The sequence below is a fragment of the Rosa rugosa genome, chromosome 7 (assembly GCF_958449725.1).
Source record: "Rosa rugosa chromosome 7, drRosRugo1.1, whole genome shotgun sequence".
Lineage (NCBI taxonomy): Eukaryota > Viridiplantae > Streptophyta > Magnoliopsida > Rosales > Rosaceae > Rosa > Rosa rugosa.
The window spans coordinates 17611824-17632557 of NC_084826.1; the positions used below are offsets into that span (position 1 = coordinate 17611824).

Below are 20734 nucleotides of genomic sequence, written 5' to 3' on the forward strand. Positions count from 1 at the left end.
TATAAGCTAATAGAATTCCAATGCTTTAGCATCATCTTTGAAAAGAAAAAGGAAAAAAGTTGAGTTACAAAGAAAAGCCAGTACCTTCCTTACAATTCCATGCGTGTCATAAGCAAGACGTGCATCTACCTCAGTGGACACTTGGCCAGGAACTAGTTTTGCCAAATCAGCACCAACATTGACTAAAGCCTACACAACCGGAACATAATACTGAACCATATGATCTAGCTAACAAGGAATTCACATTACGAATGATTATGATACAAGACAACCAACCTTGTTACAGAAGCATGACAATCTCAATTCGGAATTCTCATGCTTGTTACACTCCGAATCTGCCAGCGCCATATCCACAGCATTCTACACCAAAGAAAAGACCATCAATGACTACGTATTAGAAAGCAAACACAGTTTTTGTAATCTAAAATTCATTTTCCGAAGAGAAATGCTTACTCTAAATATGGTATCAGGGAACCTGGTTATAAATAATCAGTAAACTAGAAAATTCAGATACATAGAGAAGCGATTTCATTACTCCCCTGGTTCATACTAAAATCTTAGAAACAGAAAAAGAACGGAAATAATTAAATAACTTATCCGAAAACAGATAAATAGAAGATCAAGTCACTCTTATCAACTAACTAGCTAAAACATTATGATCATGTTAACAGAAAAATCAGATGCATAACAAAATCATAAAAATTTCAAATTCTACTTCTTTGTGAGTAACAAAAGAGAGGAAAACTATACTCAATGCCAATCAATAAACCCCCTCGCTACTGAAAATCCAAATTGCAATCTCAAGATTTAAAACTTCAGTCAACATGAAAACTGCATTGCAGAAAGGAAATTAAAACTTACAGGTATAAACCTTTTGCACAACAGGAATGATTCGAACACACCCCAAAATGAATTGCAAGTTCTCTAACACCCAGTTTGTTCCTGCACCACCACAACACAATCCAATCCACTCCAATAATCAGTATCCACTATATTTAGAAATGACATCAAAATTGAAACAAACAATAAAAAAAAATCAAAAACCCACTTTAGACCAAGGCTGTTCTGCAAGGAATTGAAGGATCTGGTATAAGCCTTCTTCAACATCCCACTCAAAAATCCAGTTGAGAAAAGCCTCTACCTTTCTTTTCGTTTTTCAGCTTTGCCCTCAAAGATTGTTCCTTTAAGACACAAAGCAAGACAAAACATACAAACAATCAGATATTGGGATCAAAACTCGAGATCATATCAATGCAAACTAATCAATCAGTGTCGTAATACATACATGGAAATGTCTGAGCAACTCCCTCTCCTTTTCAGCATGACTAGCTTGCTCTTCCTCCTCCGGGTCACTATAGAGACATCAAGAACAACACAAGTGAGTAATGTTCAAATTAACCAGAAAAGAAAAGGATAATTAATAATAAAGTACATTGGTTTGAACAAAAAGTGAGGAGTTTATACGGTTTAACTTCAGCCTTTGGGCGAGCTTTTGGTATGAACCTCCTCTGAGTCAAAACAAAGCAAATCAGTAATATTGTATAAACTACAGGTTCACATTTAACAAAGGGCAGTACACCATGCCTTTCTGGGAGCAGGAGCACCAGATTGTGGTCGTTGGCTCATTAGAGATTAAGATACAATCTACCAATCAACCAAAATCCAAACCACAATCACAAACGCCCTAAACCAAGCACATAACCAGGGACTTTACACGAACAAAACTTGCTCACCACAGCTGAAATCCCAGATAAAATATGGCTGATGACCACTATCTTCACCACCATAACCGATATCTGCAGAGCATTGGGTACAACAGTCTGTCATTTTCACACAAAAAAATAAAAAACCACATAACAAATAACACACCCAGCCATTCGAAAATTGAAAGACTCAACTCACATAATTAAGAACAGCATACATAGTATGCGCAACATCCGAGGCCTTAGCAGTGATCCTATAAGCAACATCCTCAGTCTGTTCAATGCAGCCTCCCATAGTCACGCCTGCTGCGAATAGATGGTGGACGAGCCTCGCCAAGACCAAAACCCCCAAAGCCAAGCCCTCATTTCGCAATCGCAGAAGATGGTAAAGCCAAAACCACTATTGATCTCTTAATTGAAGTAGTAGCAACTTAGTTACCTTCTTGGCCCAAATTTTGACATTTTTGCCTTCAATCTCAAATCCACAGCTCCAATGTACGTTCGAATCCAATACTGAGACCACAAAATTCAAATCCTAGTTACCCATAGCTGAATTTCGAATCAAAATCCTGAAGCCTGTCCAAAATCGACGCAAATCCCTAACCCTAATTAATCCGACTCCGATTTCGAACCCTGGCAATACGAGGTCTTCTTTCTCTGATTCAACTCCACCCGAAAGCAATAACCACCTTCGGCGAAAGATCTGAAGAACCCTAGAGGCTACCCATTAGGTTTTCTTCCCCTTCACTACTTCCCAGATCGAGTAACCAGATCGCTGCCCAGATCGCTAGAGGCAGAGATGGTTTTGGTTGAGGTTTGTCGAAGAGAGAGACAGCTTTGGTTGGCGTTTGTCGAAGAAGGGATAGGGTTGGGGTCTATCGAGAAAAGGTTTGTCGAGGAGAGAGAGAGGTCAGGGTTTGTGAAGAAGAGAGAGGTCGGGGTATGTCGAAGAAAGGGCAGGCGTTTATAAGGGTCTCTCAGTGTCAGGGGTAGTTGTGGAGTGAATGCCGCTTTCTTCTAGGGCTTTGTTTTTTTCGTTTTTTCTTAAGTATATTTTGTCTAATGGGCTCATTTGGCATGGACACATGTATAAGCAATTAGTCGATGCATATGTACAAGCCATCAGACAATGGTTTTACATATAAGTGTCGTCTGAATGCCACTTCAAAATTTTCAATTTTGCCTCCTCATGCTGCCTGGTGAGAGGGAAATAGATTTGGGGGGAGAGAATTGAGGGAAATGTTGGTGGGAATGTCGGTGAACATGTTTTGACTTACAAATCTATAGATTCACACCACAGTTTTAAAGTAACCGTCATATAAACACTACATGCTGAGGAAATTTAAGTGGTGCCAATTGGTGCGAAACTTGCCGCCTCTCTAACAATTTAACCTCACACCACGCTTCCATTTATAAACGTCTTCTGAAGCAATACATAATTCCAATATGAAAAACACCCGTTGGTTGAATTCATATTAGAAGACGGAAATTTTATAACCGTCGTCTCAATAATGAGAAATAATTCACACCACGGAAAACAGTGTAGCGTCGTATGAGAGGTGTCGTCTGATTCATTTTCTGTAGTAGTGTATGTTGGTTGAGGAGGTGAAAAGGTTGGTTCGTGTAGTGGGAAGGGTGAGAAAGTTTTATTCCAATATCGATCAAACAATTTAGTTCAGTCGGTCCTAAATAGTGAAGATTATTTAGGACTACTTTTACCCATATGTTTGCCCCAATAAGTTTAAAATTCTGACTACGCCACTGCTCCTAATAATAATAAAATGTAAAATAAAGACATATAGATCTGAATAAATATATGAGACATATTGACACCTGAAATGCAAGGTAAAATCAGAGGACATGTCACGCCCCGAATTTTGAATAAAGGAATTCAAATCTGAAACGCGAGAACAAACAATCACAAGAAGACTCTTAGAAAATTTTTCAGATAAACTAAGCAACAAACAAACTGAACTCACAATGTCAATACCGACTCGTTCTTTAGAGTCACATATTACATTACAATAGTTTACAAATTAAACTGAATATCAATTCAACGTGTAACCACTCTCACCAACTCACTACACAGCGGAAGACTACAAGTATAAGCGCCTTTCTACACCCACGTGACGGAAAGTCCACATCAGCTTCGATAACGATCACCCGATATTCTAACCTGCACAATAAACCCTACACCATAGAATAGTGCACCGGGAATGTAAACAACAAACCCGGTAAGCTTTTCAACCCGTATGAGTAAACTCAATTAAAATGACTCACGTCACTCATGCTTATAATTTCTCAATTCGTGAGATAATTAAAACAACAATATTTAATTCCACAAAACACAACCAAACATCAAATTCATATCATATCATATCATCACAACGACAAATCACACTCACTTCCCTTCAACATAAAGCATTTGTCAAAATGATGACCTCACAACTCATTTCCCAATCACTACAGATCACAACCCACAACTGTACCCACAATAAGAATTAAGGAAAATCAGTAATCCCTGCATAGAAACTTAGTTCAGGAGATCACATGAAAACAAACAAAAGAAATCATATAAATCCCTGCATAGAGTTTAGTTCAGGAATTTACATTAAAACAAACAATTCAAAAGACAGTAATCCTTGCATATAACTTAGTTCAGGAGATTACATTAAAACAAACAATTCAAAAGACAGTAATCTCTGCATATAACTTAGTTCAGGAGATTACATAAAAACAAACAATTCAAAAGGTAGTAATCCCAACATATAACTTAGTTCTGGAGATTACATTTAAAGAAAACAATAGAATTCATAGAAATCCCAATCTCACGTAAACAAAAACGAAAAACCCCAAAAACCTTCTCTGAACTACGACAGACTCGAGCTCAACTGAATCGTAACCTGTCACCTCTGCCGAGGTTCAACCTTACGACCAAACTTCAGACCCTTCGGTCCTCATAATAGAAATCCAGGTTACCACTGTAACCTTCAAACTTCGGACCACTTGGCCCTCATAATAGAAATCCAGGTTACCACTGTAACCTTCAAACTTTGGACCCTTCGGTCCTCAGAATAAACCCAGGTTTACCACTGAAACCTTCTGACTCACAATTGTCACATCACAACTCCAAATAACTCTTTCAACAATATAATCATCAAACATATACATATCCCAACACCACACCATCCATATATATATTCCACGTAAATATATATATATATATATATATACGTAGTCATTCACGTAGGAATGACCACTAATATCAACTATAGTTTTATAAATTATACTTCTCGAAAATCATTTTATATCAAAACATTGTTTTAACGTACCCATGAACCGTTGTCGATCAAGTTCATATATTTTAAACCAAATAATTTGTTTCGAAAATGATTTCTCATGCTAACAACAAAATATACTAAAAATACTAAAATAAAACATAATAATTTATCAACCGAAACACCGTGAGATTTACTCACCTCCATATCCTGCTGCGTCTTCACACAAAACCAAGATAAGCACCAAATCGTCCAAACTCCACTCACACAATTTCGTCAATCACCTAATCACATCAAGGCCACACTCAATACAACACAAAGCACACAATTCACAAAACACAATTATACAACGATCCCACTACACCAATTTCGGAATCAGACAACACATATCAGACGACAGCAAACATTTTAACTGTCGTCTGAAATAATCAGACGACAGCAAGAAATATTCTGTCGTCTAAGTTTTCGAATCCAACAACAGTTTTTTCTTGGCTCTTGTGCAAAAGCATTTCAGACAATGGTTGATTTTTTTGATGTTGTCTGAATGAGTCAATTCAGACAACAGTTATTACGTGATGTTGTCCAAGGTTCATTTATACAATGGTTGATAAAAGATGTTGTCTGATTGTTTTTAATCAGACAACAGTTATTACTTCTCTGTTGTGCAATTACCATTAATACAATGGTTGAAAAAGATGTCGTCTGATTGTTTTGATTCACACAACAGTTTTTCAGTTGTCTATTGTGCAACTCTCTTTCAGACAATATCCTGAAATTGCTGTTGTCTGAGTTTTAGTGTTCAATAGACTGCCCTAGCTAATTGATTTTAACATTTGGCCAAAATTTTCAATTTTCACTTCCCTCCATCGACCAAATTTTATATTTCACATCGAGTAGTATATAAAGCAAAGAACCCTAGCCTTTCCTTTTTTTCTCCTTCTTCCTCTGTCGGGTCGCACGGGGCGCGCTCTCTCTCTCTCTCTCTCTCCTTCTCTCTTTCACTCTGGAAAGCACGACTTACGGCCATCGACTTTTGGCACCGCCACCACCACCACCAAAAGATAGCCTAGTTCTAGTTTTGATTTGGCTATCAGATAATCCTTCTCTCTCTTCTTTATCAGATTTCAAAACCAAAACGAAGAAGGAGCCCTCGTCAAAATGACAAAACCTGAACTGAAGTCGCCATCGATCTCTCTCTCTCTCTCTCTTGGGCACAGGCCTTCTCCCTCTCAACCTCTCTCCTCGACGGTTCGATTTCTTTTACAACAAAAAGAATGACTAGAGCTTTTGGGAACCCATTAATCTGACACAAGTTAATTGAGGCTATCCAGTTCAAAAGATAAACAAGCTCAAGCGCTCTGGTTTTGTTAACTGGTACTTCTCTTACCTCGAAATTTCGTGTTTTTGAAATCGATTGGTTTTGGGTTTGATTGATTTTCTGGTTAAAATGGATTTGAGGATTGGGGATTTCATAGAACTCGATTTGGGGTGTTAGGGTTTGCTGTTAATTTTGATTTGGGAGTTAGTGTTCTTGTCGATTTTTTGTTTAGTTAAAGTTGTTTGTGTTCAAATCCTTATTTATAGGTTAGAATGGCTAATTGATGTCGTCAATGCGGGTACTTGAGAGAGGGGATTGTGGTGTTTAAACAACAATTTTGCCTAGCTTTGTACTATTTCTGAATATCTCAAAAATTTCAGCATTATATTTGTATCGGTATGTTCATGAAATTATGGTCATGGGTTATTACAATCTGTTGAGAGATTGTGTTCTTTTGTTAAAAGTCTTTCTACTAAAGGTTTTCTCAAATATTGCCTTAAAGTGGATCGGTGGCGGGGGCTGTCTCATGCTCTGTAACTCATTCATGGGTTGCTAGCCTTCATAAGATGACAAGTTAGAACCCCTTGGCAAAGCTAGGGAAATACTTAAATTTGCAAGAGCTCAAGTATGGGAGCAGGCTCCCAATTTCAAACATCCATTGGTTTACATTGATGTTGTTGAAGAATGTATATCTAGGTCCTTATCTGTTTCAGTATTGTTTTTGCTTATTGAAACTTATCGACCTGCAATTTTGAAACAATTGTTCTAGCTATTGCAGGAAGCTGAAGAATTTGAATGACTTTTACGTGCTGACACATGCAAGAGCTTGGTGCACATCTTCTTTGCTCAATGTGGAACATCAAAGGTTTAACAATTAGCTTCTAATTAGTCATATTCTTTTGTAAATCTCTCTGTACATGTAGTTTTGGCATATTAATGGTATGATAACCGTTACTAGTTCATTGTCATTATTTGATAGCCTAAGAAAAGGTGACACTACCACACTCTAAATTGAAAACTGTTTTTAGCCTGAAGAATCTGGACCACCCTTTCTCTAATACACTTGTTGAGTCAAAGGTGAGGTTTATTGTCCTTTAATATTAAAGCTTGTACTTAGTATCTTATTTTGGGCTGTGTTAAAGCTTTATCTTTGGTATTTGGTAGTTCTGTTCCTTCTAGAACCTCTATCTTTCTTGAATTTCTAATAGACTGTGATTGTTAGTATTCTTTATTTCTGTGGCAGAATGATGGCTAAGTAGTCAGATTTCAATTTTGGGGTCCAACCAATTTTGTGGTCAAAGTCTTTCATTTATCTCTTCTCAAAGTCTTTCAATTCATCGTATCTCTGCTAATTATTTTAGTGTTGATATTGAAGCTAATTGAATTATTGTACATATAATTGCAGACTTCGAGTTTTACGAACTCCAAAGACATTAGAGTTGAAGGACTAATGTCACTGAACAGCCAAATGTTTCACATTGTGATAAACGGCTGCCAAGATGTACTGATTCAAGGCGTCAAAGTCATTGCTGCTGGAAATAGCCCAAACACTGATAGTATCCATGTCCAGTTTTCCAGAAATGTTGCAATCTTCGGCACCTCCATCAAAACTGGGGACGATTGTGTCTCTATGTTCCATTGATCTTTAGCCTTCGGCCCTGCAATTTAGAAAATGTGGAAAGGTTATTTTAGATGTGTGATGTCCTGATAGTCCAAGAGGCAGTGTTGAAACTGAAGGTATTTTTACTTCCTTGTTGTGCTTTGCTTTCATACTTTTGTATTGAATATGAAAATGGAGAACTAACTACCTTAAAGCTTATGGCTTTCTCTATTATATCAGGAGCATTACATTAATCATAAAAAATACTTGGTTTCTATGGCAAAATATAGCACATGACCAGATTTGGATGCTACGTTGCAGGGCCAGATTTGGAAATGGCAGAAACGAAGTTCCCATTTTATAGTGACTACTGATCGACAGTTTCATATATAATATGATACTTGAGACAAATGAAGTGCTACATACCCATGTCACTTTTCATTTTTTGTCTAATAATTGGGATCGCTATGGCAATTACAATGGTGCCAGAATGAAAAGGGCGAAGATTGACCCAAGATATGATATGCCAAATCAAAATCATTCAATTCCCTCTCAAGTGATTTTCTGCAAAATCTAGTGCCCTGTTGTCATTGTTAATCAAATATTGATTATGTATATGCTTGTACTGGAGGTAAGCATGGTCCCATGGCTGACCAACAGGGGAAATTTTTTGATTTTAGAGTGCCATTGCTTATGACGTTTTGAATTAGTGTCTTGTAACTTGGCCAGCATGCTCTGTTTCTTTTCCAAATGTAGTGAATTTCTATGCCAGTGCTTTGCTAATGTTTGGCTGAAGATAAACAATGGAGGTACTAGCATTGAATTTCTACTTTCCACTTTTATGTGCCAACTTCTGCATCCTCTTTTGATCAAAGGCTCAAAGCATCTCTGGTTGTTATGCAATACTGCCAGCCTGCAACTGAAGGTATTTCCATTTTGAAGTCATTTTGCATATAATCTGAAAGTGAAGAATGACCTTAAGGGCTAACTTGTCTACGATCTCAGGAGCAATAAAGTCATTGGCAATAACTTCAGAGTTATGAGGGGAAAACAGATGGCATATGGCCAACAGTGTTGCACCTTCATATGGACCCGTGAGATTCTTAATTTCCAGTTTCCAGGTCATCAGTTGCATATATTTACTTCTAATTATGGATGTAGGTTATGGAGAGCACCTGTGGATTCACTTACTCCCACAATAGTAGACATGCTCAGTGAATAAGCTAAAGTAAATCAAAGCAGGTCCTGAGCCTTTGTTCTCTGTTAATTATATGCAGCATCTCAGCAAGGAAAATTTCTATTCTAGGTCAGCATCACCACAAAGTGTTCTTCAAGACTTGGTTGGTTTCAACATTTCACTAAATATTGTTAGAAAACTAGTTCTGTTGATGTAATGACTTTGTTGGATATATGGATGAATGTATCGGATTTTTACATGAATGAATGTGTTTTGGATGTGATGTCATTTTGAATGTATATCAGACCATTCAATCCAGCTAAAAACTATTGTGCAATAATTGATCATCACAAAATGCCTAACAAAAACTGTTGTATGAACCATCTAACTATAATACTATAAGGACTAAAAGAATGAGAAAGTCATTGTCCAGCAAAACAACAAACAACAGTTTTTTGGAGAAATCTATTGTATCAGTAATGGATGGACAATGAGATTTGCAAGTACATATTGTCTGACTAAGCCTTCAGACAACAGCAAGCATATAAGCCCCTGTTGTCTGGCACAGCATTCAGACAACAGTAAGTATATAAGCCGCTGTTGTTTTTCTTGGTGTTCAGACAACAGACAGCATAGTAGTCGCTGTTGTAGTAAACTTTATCAGACGACAGTTTTTTGGTATTGTCTGATCCATGTATCAGACGGCATTGAGATAGACAACAGCAAAGTATGTAATCAGACGACAGTGAAAAACTGTCGTCTGATTGAAAAATTGGTGTAGTGTCCAACAGTCGGATCCTCATCCGAGACCATCCAACGTCTTCAGAACACTTCTACGATCAATAAATCAAAACTACAAGTCGATCGGACGGCCGAATCCTCACGGATCGAAAACCGAAACGAATCAAAAACCCTAAAACCCTAACATGCATCAACTTTCTCCAAATTAACTTTATAATATGTCAAAACGACCGTATCGATGTGTAAATGGATAAACTGAAACAGAACACAAAAATAAGGCCAGACGCGCCGCCACAAGCGGTGGTTCAGATTGTGGTCAACCACGGCGGTCAACGCCGGATCAACCACCTCCGATGCCAAAGTCACCAACTACAAACATGTTCAAAATGAAGAGATGAGCCACTTTCATACCTGGAGCAAAGTGAGATTCGGTCTAGATCGACCTAGATCAAGCTTGGAAGTTGGATTAATCTCGTGCGTCTGATCAGATTCCAGATCGAATTAGGACCATCGAAAAAGTCAAACCTTGATCTAGCGCTCTACACTCCAAATCGTGATGCAAGGCTTATATGGGGATGATCAGCAGGAAGAGAAGATTCCAAAACTGGGAAGGATCGGCCAAGGAGTCGCCGGAAACTGGGAAATCCAACCGGGTAGGCCCGCCGTCACTGTTCACGTCTCCGATCTCCATCTGGGTTGCTCCACCGGTGCAACTGACACCAGTGGTCAACGGAGAAGGGCTGGGCGAGTAGATCTGGGCCGGGTCCTCGGTCGTCGGCCACCGGGAAGGCGGGTTTCCAGCCGGGTCGGGTCGAGCGCGACCCGTCGGGTCTGAGGAGAGAGAACGGAGAGAAATCTGGGGAGGAAAATAAGAATTTCGAAACTTTTGGGATTTATGAAAAGATCCGGAATTTTCGCCTATTTATAGAAATTTCCCCAAATTTCAATCGATCATAACTTTTTCATACGAACTCCGATTCTCGCGTTCCAATGTCCACGAACTCGTATTGACGCGCTTTACAACTTTCGTGAAGGAAGTTCTCACAGAATCTAAACGTATAAAAAGTCAAACTTCGTAACCCCCCCTAAAACGTGCACTTCGAATAATTATTCGTCCGAAAATAATTCCACTCCACCTCGAGCCACGAAATCGTACAAACGAACACCTTACTAATCCCAGGAAACATTTAGGAATTAATAACAAATTTCCGAGGTCTTACAGGACACACCATCAAGTCCCAACTCCCAACCAAGAAAGAGGAATTGGGTATTTCTTTAGCCCAGGGACTCCACTCCCTCACGAAAACGCTCTAGCAAGTTCAGCGTAGCAGCAAAATGCTGGCATTGGAAATGTGTCATGTTAGATGGTGGCACTATAGTACATTTAACATATTATTTTATCAAATGATAAATTTTTATTTAGTCATTAATTTTTATCTTTTAGTGCAAGATGTTCTTTTATAATATGAGACGAAGTTTACAAATAATGAGTCACCCTTAAGAGAGTAAGGGCACAATAAGAAGTCACTGACACAGCAAACATCACCAGCTTATTCTGGTGACATAACACTTTTATAAAAAAAAAAATAGGGATCTGAAAACAATAAAAGATACTAGCCTTCTTCATACATGCTCTGCATGTGTAATAATTCTTCTTCGTACATGCTCTGCATGTGTAATAATTTTTTTATCTAAGAAAAAAAAACAGTTATTGCAAAGAGAAAATCATGGGAGAGAAAACTGGGGATTTTGGGATAATTTTTTTAAATTTTCTTAATAAAAATCTACTTTATAATTGTCATATTTACCCTTGTGATTTAATTTATTCTTAAAGTTTTTTAATCTTTCAGGGTTAAATCTGTCAAAAATTTCAATTTTGACTAACAAAACCTCTTCTCTTAATAATAGTATAGATACCGCTAATCCAGCTGCTTGCCTAATGCTAAAAATTAGAGGTGAAGCTCGGATATTCAGGTCCATTACCATATTTAATCTAACTACCCTAACTATTTTCCCATAAGAGGGACCATAATTAACACAAGATTTTGAGCCTAAAAGCTCTTCACCAAAATCAGTATAGATTGGGGAAGAAGTAATATGCCCATCAACAAAAGGAAAAAAAAACAACAACACCTAAGGTTGGCCTCGAGCCCCAAAATTTTTATACTTAAACCTCTGAAATAATCGAACCTCCGAAAATCAAATACTTAAACCTCTGAAAACCATCCGGTCGCATTCTAAATTCTTAAAGCAATCAAAGTAGACAATCATCGCACCACAAAATCATCCGAAACCGTTACGCAAAATCCAGAGAACCTTCAAATTAAAACAGGAATTTACCTTAATTATATATCAAATTGACGGTCTAAGTCTAACTCGGGTTAAATTCACATTTGCACATGGAACATGAATTATATGATCGAGCAGATAGGACCTGTCTGAATGATTGGAGTACGACGTATAGATTGTTTGATGCTATATGCCGAGAAACATGAGAAAGATCCTTCGACATGTAACTCGATCTGAAGATGCATTCAATCCATTGGAAGCTTGTGGCACCCATAATTTAAAAGGATGCCAACATTTTTAACATTTTGGGTTGTTGAGGAAAATATATAAATTCAACATGCAAATACAAACTATCCGTGGGTGCTTTGCTTCGAGTGAAATTCACATAAAATTATAACAGTTTTACGGCAGAAGCCCCATAATCCAAATAGAACAAATATGAGCTAGAATTTTTTTTTTTTGAGGTGAAGGAGGTTAGGCTTTTATTGATCATTGAGCAACAGCTCAGAGTTCATGCCACTCAGCAGCAATTACATGTTGAATAAAAGAGGGAACAGTAGAAAAAAAAAAAAGAAATCCTGTCCAGAAACAATCGCATGAGTTGCCAAAAGGTGGGCCACCGAGTTAGCTTCCCTACGCACATGCATCATCCGCATACTAGGAATAAGCTCCATATCTTCAGTAAGATCATCATAGATCCTTCCAAGCAGAGATGAGTTATGGACCCCCTGCATCAGATTTTGCTTCAAGGCCAGACAGTCCGTCTCAAATATGATAGGCTGCAGCCTATTCTCCAAAACAAATGCCACAGCTGCCTTACACGCCAAGAGTTCAACATGTTCAGCAGATTGCACCTGAGCCACTGGCTTCCCCATAGCTTGAATAAAAGAACCGTTCGAGTCCCGTACCAGAAAGCCTATCGCTGCCCTACCATCATCTCCATGGTAAGCCCCATCAAAATTCAACTTCAACCAACCTATAGGAGGAGGCTGCCATCGAAGAACCCTACCTGTAGTAATGCCACAGTTCAACTTAGAATTGTGGAACTGATAACTACTCAACCGAGTAGAAGAGAGTAATGCAACATCACTGGCCGCTGTGTCCCTCTTCTCCCACACTCGAACATTTCTTTCCTTCCATATACCCCACAGAAAAAATAGAAACTGAGCAAATACATTTAATGAGAGCTTCTCAGAGCTATAATGTATCCAACTCAATGCATCCGTCTGATCAGTGTCAACGTCAAAACAACCCCTCCTTATGGCATCTTGAGTACTAAGGACAACCCTAGAAAACGGGCAATTTCGGCATAAATGAATAATTGTTTCCGGTTTAGCATTGCACAGCACACACTTTGGAGATTCCAAGACAACATTTTTAGAGGCTAAACGATCCATGGTAGGCAAAATATTCTGACAGATCTTCCAAGCATTTACTTTAGCTGAACTTGGCATTTTGGCATACCATATCTTTTTCCAAACTCTCTGATTAGCCACCACTGCAGGAGATAAAACCGATGCTATTCGAGAAAAAGCATAACGATAAGCGGATTTAACAGTGAACATACCTCGCTTCTCCAATTGCCAAGTTAAACGATCCTCATGCTGTCTATTACTTAATGGGATTGAGAGAATGGCCTCAGCATCTTCAGGAAGAAAAGTAGAACGAACCTTATCTTCATTCCAAGAGTTAGGACTAGTAATAAGCTCATTCACAGTAGATGGGTACTCGGCCTGCCGTAATATACCTTGTGGCCTACCACTGGGCAGCTTTGGGATCCAAGCATCATCCCAAATCGACACCTGATTTCCATCACCAATCTTCCAGAAGGAACCTGTTCGGATAAAATCCCGCGTTGCAAAAATGCTACGCCATGAGTAGGAAGGCGAAGCATGAGCTGTAGTAGTCCAGAAATTACCATAAGGATAGTAGCGCGCTTTATACAACCGTGCTACCAATGACATCGGATTAGACACCACTCTCCAAGCTTACTTTGCTAGCATGGATAAATTAAACTCCGAAAGGCTTCTAAACCCCAGCCCCCCCCCCCCATCTCTTTAGGGTGACAAAGATCATCCCACTTTTTCCAATGGATTTTTCGTTTATCAGTTGTACTGCCCCACCAAAACCTGGCACACATCTGCTCAAGATCCTCACAAAAGCTTTTCGAAAGCTGAAAGACACTCATAGCATAATTTGGGAGAGCTTGGGCGACCACCCGGATCAAAATATCCTTACCAGCACCGCTTAGTAATTTACCTTGCCAATGCTTCATCTTTTCTGCCAGCCTCTCTTTGATATACTCAAAAGTAGCCGTTTTCTTTCTGCCCACATAGGTTGGCAATCCCAAATAACGCTCTTGTGACCCCACTATTTCAACTCCCAACAAACTGGCCACTGAATCTTGGACAGAACCTCCTACATTCTTACTGAAAACCACGGAGCTCTTATGAAAGTTGACAACCTACCCAGATGCTCTACCATATATCTCAATGACATTTTGGATTTGAAAACAAGCTGCTGGAGTGGCTTGTGCATAAAGCATACTATCGTCTGCAAAAAGCAAGTGATTAACACACGGAGCTCCCTGACATATAGCAATTCCAGGCAATAAGCCCAGACGCTGTTTTTGTTGAAGCAAAGCCGAGAAACCTTTAGCCCCAAGTAAAAATAAGTACGGCGATAGTGGATCCCCTTGTCTCAACCCGCGAGAAGGAATAACATATCCTCTAGGTTTACCTCTGACTAAAAAGGAATACCTCACAGAGCACACACATTGCATTACTATATCAATCCAAGCTTGAGCAAAGCCAAATCTTCCCAACACTTTACGTAAGAAGGCCCATTCCATTCTGTCATAATTAAGCCTTACTGAGGTCCAGCTTAAGAGCCCCCATCCTGACCCTCTCTCTTATTGTGAACATAGTGAGCCATCTCATTAGCCACCAAAGTATTATCTGTGATCAACCGACCTGGAACAAAAGCACTCTGAAACGGAGATATAATCTCAGGTAGAAAAACTTTCAACCTATTGGCAATGACCTTGGAACACAACTTATAAATGACATTACAAAGCGCAATCGGTCTAAGGTCACTCATTGTTTCTGGTGGTTTCACCTTTGGAATCAAACAGATATGTGTAAAATTTATCTATTTCAATAGAGATCCAGTATGCAGAAAACTCTGGACTGCAGCAGTGACATCCCTACCAATAGAATCCCAATAATGTTGGAAGAATAGAGGAGGCATACCATCAGGACCCGGTGATTTGGTTGGATACATCTGGAACAAAGCAATCTTAACCTCCTCCTCAGAGTATGGATCACAAAGTTTCTAGTTCATCTCAGAGGTAACACATGGCTGTATCGCACCCAAAGTAAGTTCCACTGCTTCACTATCCAGAGTAGATGCAGTAAACATATTCGAGAAATAGGAGGATACAACCCTCTCCAACCCATCATCATCCTCCTGCCACACTCCATTCACATCGAACAAACCCAACAAAGAATTTTTCCGTTTCCTATTTGCAGCTTTCCTGTGAAAAAAAACTGAATTCCTATCACCCTCCTGTAACCAAGTTATCTTAGCCCTCTGCTTCCAAAAGGCCTCTTCCTGTGCCAACAAACTTTGTAATGACAACATCAACTCTTTCTTCTCTGCCATGAAAGCCACAATAATCGGTTCCCCCATCAAAAACTCAAGTCTACTCCGCACCTCAAACATCCGCTGCTGCCTCAGCCTAAAAGTATTTTGCTGCCAAGACTCCAACGCCTGTCTAGTACAAACTATCTTCCTGGTGAGCGCATACATAGGTACTCCCTCAAACTCAGTCTGCCATTTAGAAAGCACAAGAGGATCACATTCCTCGTGTTGCAACCAAAAAGATTCAAATTTGAATCTATGCCTTCGAGGTCACAAAGGTAGAGGAGCAGTACTAGCTTGCAATAAGATGGGAACATGGTCCGAGTCACTCGGTGCTAGATGTCGTACCCTAGCGAAACCAAAAATATCACTCCATGAGTTCGTAGCAACAGCTCTATCAAGACGCAACTGCGTTTCAGAGTTCCACCACGTCATCTTGGACCCTTGAAACCCTAGATCAATAAGTTCTGCATACCCCAAAGCTTCTCTAAAGCCCCTCATTTGCCTCTCAGGACAAATCGGACCACTCAACTTTTCTCCATTAGTCAGAATCTCGTTAAAATCCCCAATAATCAGCCAAGGCAAGGAATCTAAGTCACATAACTCCCTAAGCAGCTGCCAAGAAAGATCACGTTCACACGTACGCGCAAAGCCATAGAAACCAGTAAGACGCCAGCGTGGTTCTCCTGGACCTGTACACACCTCCATATCAATATGATGAGCCGAAACCGTGCGTATCTGAACACCAACATCTTCCGTCCAGAACACTCCGAGGCCACCGGCCTGGCCTTCGCTCAACACCTCTTTAAAATTAGCAAACCCTAGATCCCTATGAAGGGCCTGGAAATCTGACAATTGACTTATTTTTGTTTCGCACAAAAACACGATCTGAGGTCGACTCTGGCTGACCAGATCCCGTAAGGCTCGAGTTGTGGTTGGATTACAGATCCCTCTGCAATTCCAACTGAGAATGTCCACGCTCATGGTGAAGCAAGTTAATCCCCGACGGAGAAGAAAAACCCTAGACGCAGACGGCTAGGTATAGATACTTGTATATAAATATGAGCTAGAAATGAATAGCAACAAAATAGTAGTACTAAACAAGTACATTGATGCTTCTGTTCCAAGGAGGCTTAGTTGGCTACATAATTTTCTTGCATGAGGACATTTCGGAAAGTTGTTCCATCCCATCCAATATTATGTAATTAATGTAGCTAGTGTGGTAATTAATTCGATTCTCTACAAACATGTCATATGAAAAACATATCAGATTTCTGAATTTTCTAAACAAAATGGCAAAAATGAGGGAGAAAGAATAACTCATCACACTATGTTCTTAATTAGTGTGCAAGTCTTTATAGAATAGTAATATTAGCTTAAGGTTTGACTTAGTAAACAAGGAAAAAGACTTGAACTTGTCAATTAAAAGTTTCGGAAACCCAAATTAGGTTATTTATTTCAATAATAACTTCAAGTAATTGGTTACGTTGAGTTGCTTCTCAAAATAGTTGCAGAAAGTATCTAATTACTGTGTGTATAGTTGTAGCAAGAAAAAGGAGAGAATCTCATCATCACTTAATTTAGTATTTAACACAGTAAATAGAGAAAGTTTTATTTTAGTCTTTACTAATCACGTTCTGGATAGAAGCATATTTTAGTAGATCTACTAATTAAGGATGGTGTTATTCACACTTTTACTTTTGTTTTTTTTCCTACACTAGTCCTTTTTTTTTTATGAAAAGAGGTCAGCCCATTATATATATTCAGCAAGCAGTACAAAAACGAAACACCCCTATGGGGTCGACAGAAAGAATCGTTCCTTAGAGAACCCTAAACACCTATTCTATGACAAGAACAAGCCCCAGGCCACCCCGAGTACACCCACCTTTTGAGGAAAATAACGCACCTTTATTCCAAACAAAGATCAGCATCCTCCGAAGCAAGTAAAATGAACCCTCAGAGGATGTGAGCTTTGCGACCTATTAAAAAACTAAAAGCTAGGAATGGAAGATGATAAATCACCTTCCATCCCTTTTAAAATTAAATAAGCCCAGCAGGCCCTCCAAGCCCAGGACCTAGAGCCAAAAAGCCCTAATGCAGGCCATGACACCAGACAATAGGCCCAATTCCAATCCCCTGAACAAGTGCTCAGGACACCCAACCCACCAGCTCGACTCCGGCAAGCTGAGCTACGCCACCGTCGGAGTGCACCATCTCCGTCAGCAGCGGCGCCGGTCGTCCTCTCCAGATCTAGGACTCGAAGCCACCACCAACCCACAGAGAGCGCCGATCTTGTAACGGCCGCTGCCATCACACTAGACTTGAACGAACCCAGCCACCCCACACCACCGGACGTCCTCAGACTCCCAGATTGGGAGCCAATCCAGTCTCCACCGTCCGCGATAAACGCCAGAAAGCAAACCCGATCGCCATCCCAACAGTCGTCAACTCCAATAGCTCCACTAGTCGGACCCGGCACCGACAACGGCATGCCATCCAACCAGAAGAAAGCTCCCTTTCGCACCCACCGAATCACCACCGCTTCAGCAGCACCGCCGGAAAGAGGCGACCCACTGAGATCACCATGGCTCCTACCCGGATCCCACTCCACCCCGTAAGCACCGCCAACCACCGATGCAGTACCAGCAGTTCGTTGGCCCACCAACACGGCCTCAGCCTCACCCAAACTCTTTTCACAAGAACTACCTCCGAAGACAACGAAGACGAAGGTGAGGAGGCCGAAACCTGAGATTTTCTCCATGAATGGAGTAGGTGTAGGTCGCGACAACCAAGCAGGACCGCCGTTCCACAAACCCTAGCAGAGCGCTCTGCTAGGTCTTAAGTTAACAATGAAAAGTTAATCAGTTCCTACACTAGTCCTAACTCAACTAACACTTTAAACATCAATTTACACACAATTTTTATTTTAAATATATTTGTATTTGTCAAATCCAAAAACTGCTGCATCACGTTTTACCATAATTGCTGGATGATAGGTACTGCGTATAATACCCAGGTCGTTTTCCCTTTTATGGTTCCTACTTCCTAACATTCTTTGCTTCATAAAGTGACATATATATATATACTTGCAATGGTTTGAGCAATCGGTCGTCAATTAATTAATTTTTGCAAAATGATATAATCCGCGTACATTTGATTAATCATATCGAATGAGCGAATTCAAGTATTGATTATGTGTATGATACAAATCGTAACATTTCATGTCAAACATTTTCTAAACGAATCACAATGCATGGCTGAACCCATTTTATCTATCTAGGAGGAATTAGTACAGTCATATAGAGCTAGCTAATTGAGTAGTTTCTATTGTGTTTAACCGCAACAGAAGAAGAGTAAGAAAAAATAAGTGTCACGCTATATATCATCTGCACAAAATAAATAACCAAAAAAGGAAAAACCCCAATACGCCAAAAGTGACACACAAAGTGTCTAATGTCCCTTCTGTCCTCATCTTCTTCTCCTTCCTTTCCCTCTTCCTCTCCAAGTAGTCTCCGTATCTCCTCCTTCCCTCCTCCCCTCTCCTCCCCTTCCTCCCCTTTCTGCCCTCCAACCCCCTCTGCAAAATTACCAAACCGTCCTTCCCGTTCAAATGCATTCCGTCCATGTCCTCCACCTGCAGGCTCACCTCCCTCACCTGCAACTCCCCTCCCTCCGACCCAGCGCCGCACGTCACCACGATACCGCACTGCACGAACTCCGACGCCGTCCCTCTCTGGCCGGGAAGAATCGACGCGAACCGCGCGTGCACCTCACCGCTCAGCCAGTGCCGCTGCACCGAAACCGCCGTGTGGCTCGAGAGGTTCATGGCGCGCCGTCCCACCAGGTCGATCAGAATCCAGCTCAGCCTCAGTTCCTCCCCCAGATCGCGACACGTGTCGGCCTCCTGCCCCACCGGGTACTTCACCGGCGTCGGAACCACGTCCTTGGGGTCCAGCAGGTCAATCCGGAACGGCGAGCACGTAAACCATCCGCTCACAGTCTCCGTCTCCACCACCTTGCTGAAGATGAGCTTTTCACCGTGGTAGATATCGACGGCGGAGATTAGCTCAGTCGGACTGTCGTGATGATCTGCGGCGGCGGCGGCGGAGTCTAAGTTGGCGAGAAGCGGGAAGGAGTCGGAGAAGAAAGAGAAGGCGCCGTCGGGGAAGGTGGAGATGACTTGGCGGAGACGTGGCGTTGTGGTGGAGGGCCACGTGGAGTGGCAGATGTTGGCCCAGATGCTGTGGTCGGAGGCGAGGGCGTGGAGCTGGGAGGAGGTGCAGGCGGCGGAGGCGAGAGTGGGGCCGTCGAGGCGGGTGAGGATGTGAGTTTGAATTATGTCGGGATGGACAGCGGAGATCGAAGCGGAGGAATCTTCATCGACGGTGGTTGACGGAGGTTGGTGGGAGGAGCGAGCCATCGGACGGTGAGTGGTTGGTTTGCAAATTAGTTGGGAGCAGAGGAAGGTACGAAGTCTCTGTCAAGTGAGTCGAGGTTCGTATTCTAGGGTTTATATAGCAGTGTGGAAATTAGGGGAGCACTTAAAGTCAAGACACTAGCTAGGTTAAACTATTGACCTTCTCATTCCTAATTAATAACGAGATTGCCACTCCCTTCTTCGACGTATTTCATGTTTGACTGCTCCGCCGTTTGCATTACTCATTTTGCACTGGCTTTGACTTGCAAGGTTGCACTGGAAATTGGTAGCAAATAAAAACCCAGAAAGCTAACGATCAGATCAGAGCCTATTGACTAGAAACGTGTTTGTTATGTTTCTTATCCCCTGTTAACTACTTAACTTTTCCTTTTCCTTTTCCTTGTTCCCTCTTAATTTTTTGCTTTAGTTACTGTACTAGGCTGGGCATAATTTCAACTTCATTTACAGCTTCTTAATTAAAAAAAAAAAAACACACACACACATGATAAATGCTGAATTATCAAAAAGAAGATTCTCGACTAGGATGACACACACACTACCTTTGTTTT

At 40.6% G+C, this 20734-nt stretch overlaps 1 protein-coding gene and 2 long non-coding RNA genes across 5 annotated transcripts; 1 reads left to right on the forward strand and 2 right to left on the reverse strand.

The window, feature by feature from the left end:
- Positions 1-1124: 1124 nt before the first annotated feature.
- Positions 1125-1982, reverse strand: LOC133720918 (uncharacterized). The gene is made up of 4 exons (XR_009852015.1): positions 1903-1982; positions 1734-1796; positions 1286-1352; positions 1125-1181 (listed from the first exon to the last, which is right to left on the reverse strand). It is a non-coding gene; the product is annotated as an uncharacterized LOC133720918 (long non-coding RNA).
- A 3952-nt stretch (positions 1983-5934) lies between these two features.
- LOC133722498 (uncharacterized) lies at positions 5935-9211 on the forward strand. Of its 3 annotated transcripts, none has more exons than XR_009852800.1 (6): positions 5935-6355; positions 7078-7164; positions 7705-8036; positions 8221-8824; positions 8905-8993; positions 9061-9211. It is a non-coding gene; the product is annotated as an uncharacterized LOC133722498 (long non-coding RNA). The 3 variants fall into 3 exon arrangements; XR_009852799.1 differs by having other exon boundaries at positions 8221-8530; positions 8656-8824; positions 8905-9211; XR_009852798.1 differs by having other exon boundaries at positions 8905-9211.
- Positions 9212-18912: 9701 nt separating this feature from the next.
- Positions 18913-20506, reverse strand: LOC133721415 (probable F-box protein At2g36090). The gene has a single exon (XM_062148020.1). It carries the CDS (start codon positions 20166-20168, stop codon positions 19131-19133), a length of 1038 nt encoding a protein of 345 aa, XP_062004004.1. The 5' UTR covers positions 20169-20506; the 3' UTR covers positions 18913-19130.
- Between the last annotated feature and the right edge of the window lie 228 nt (positions 20507-20734).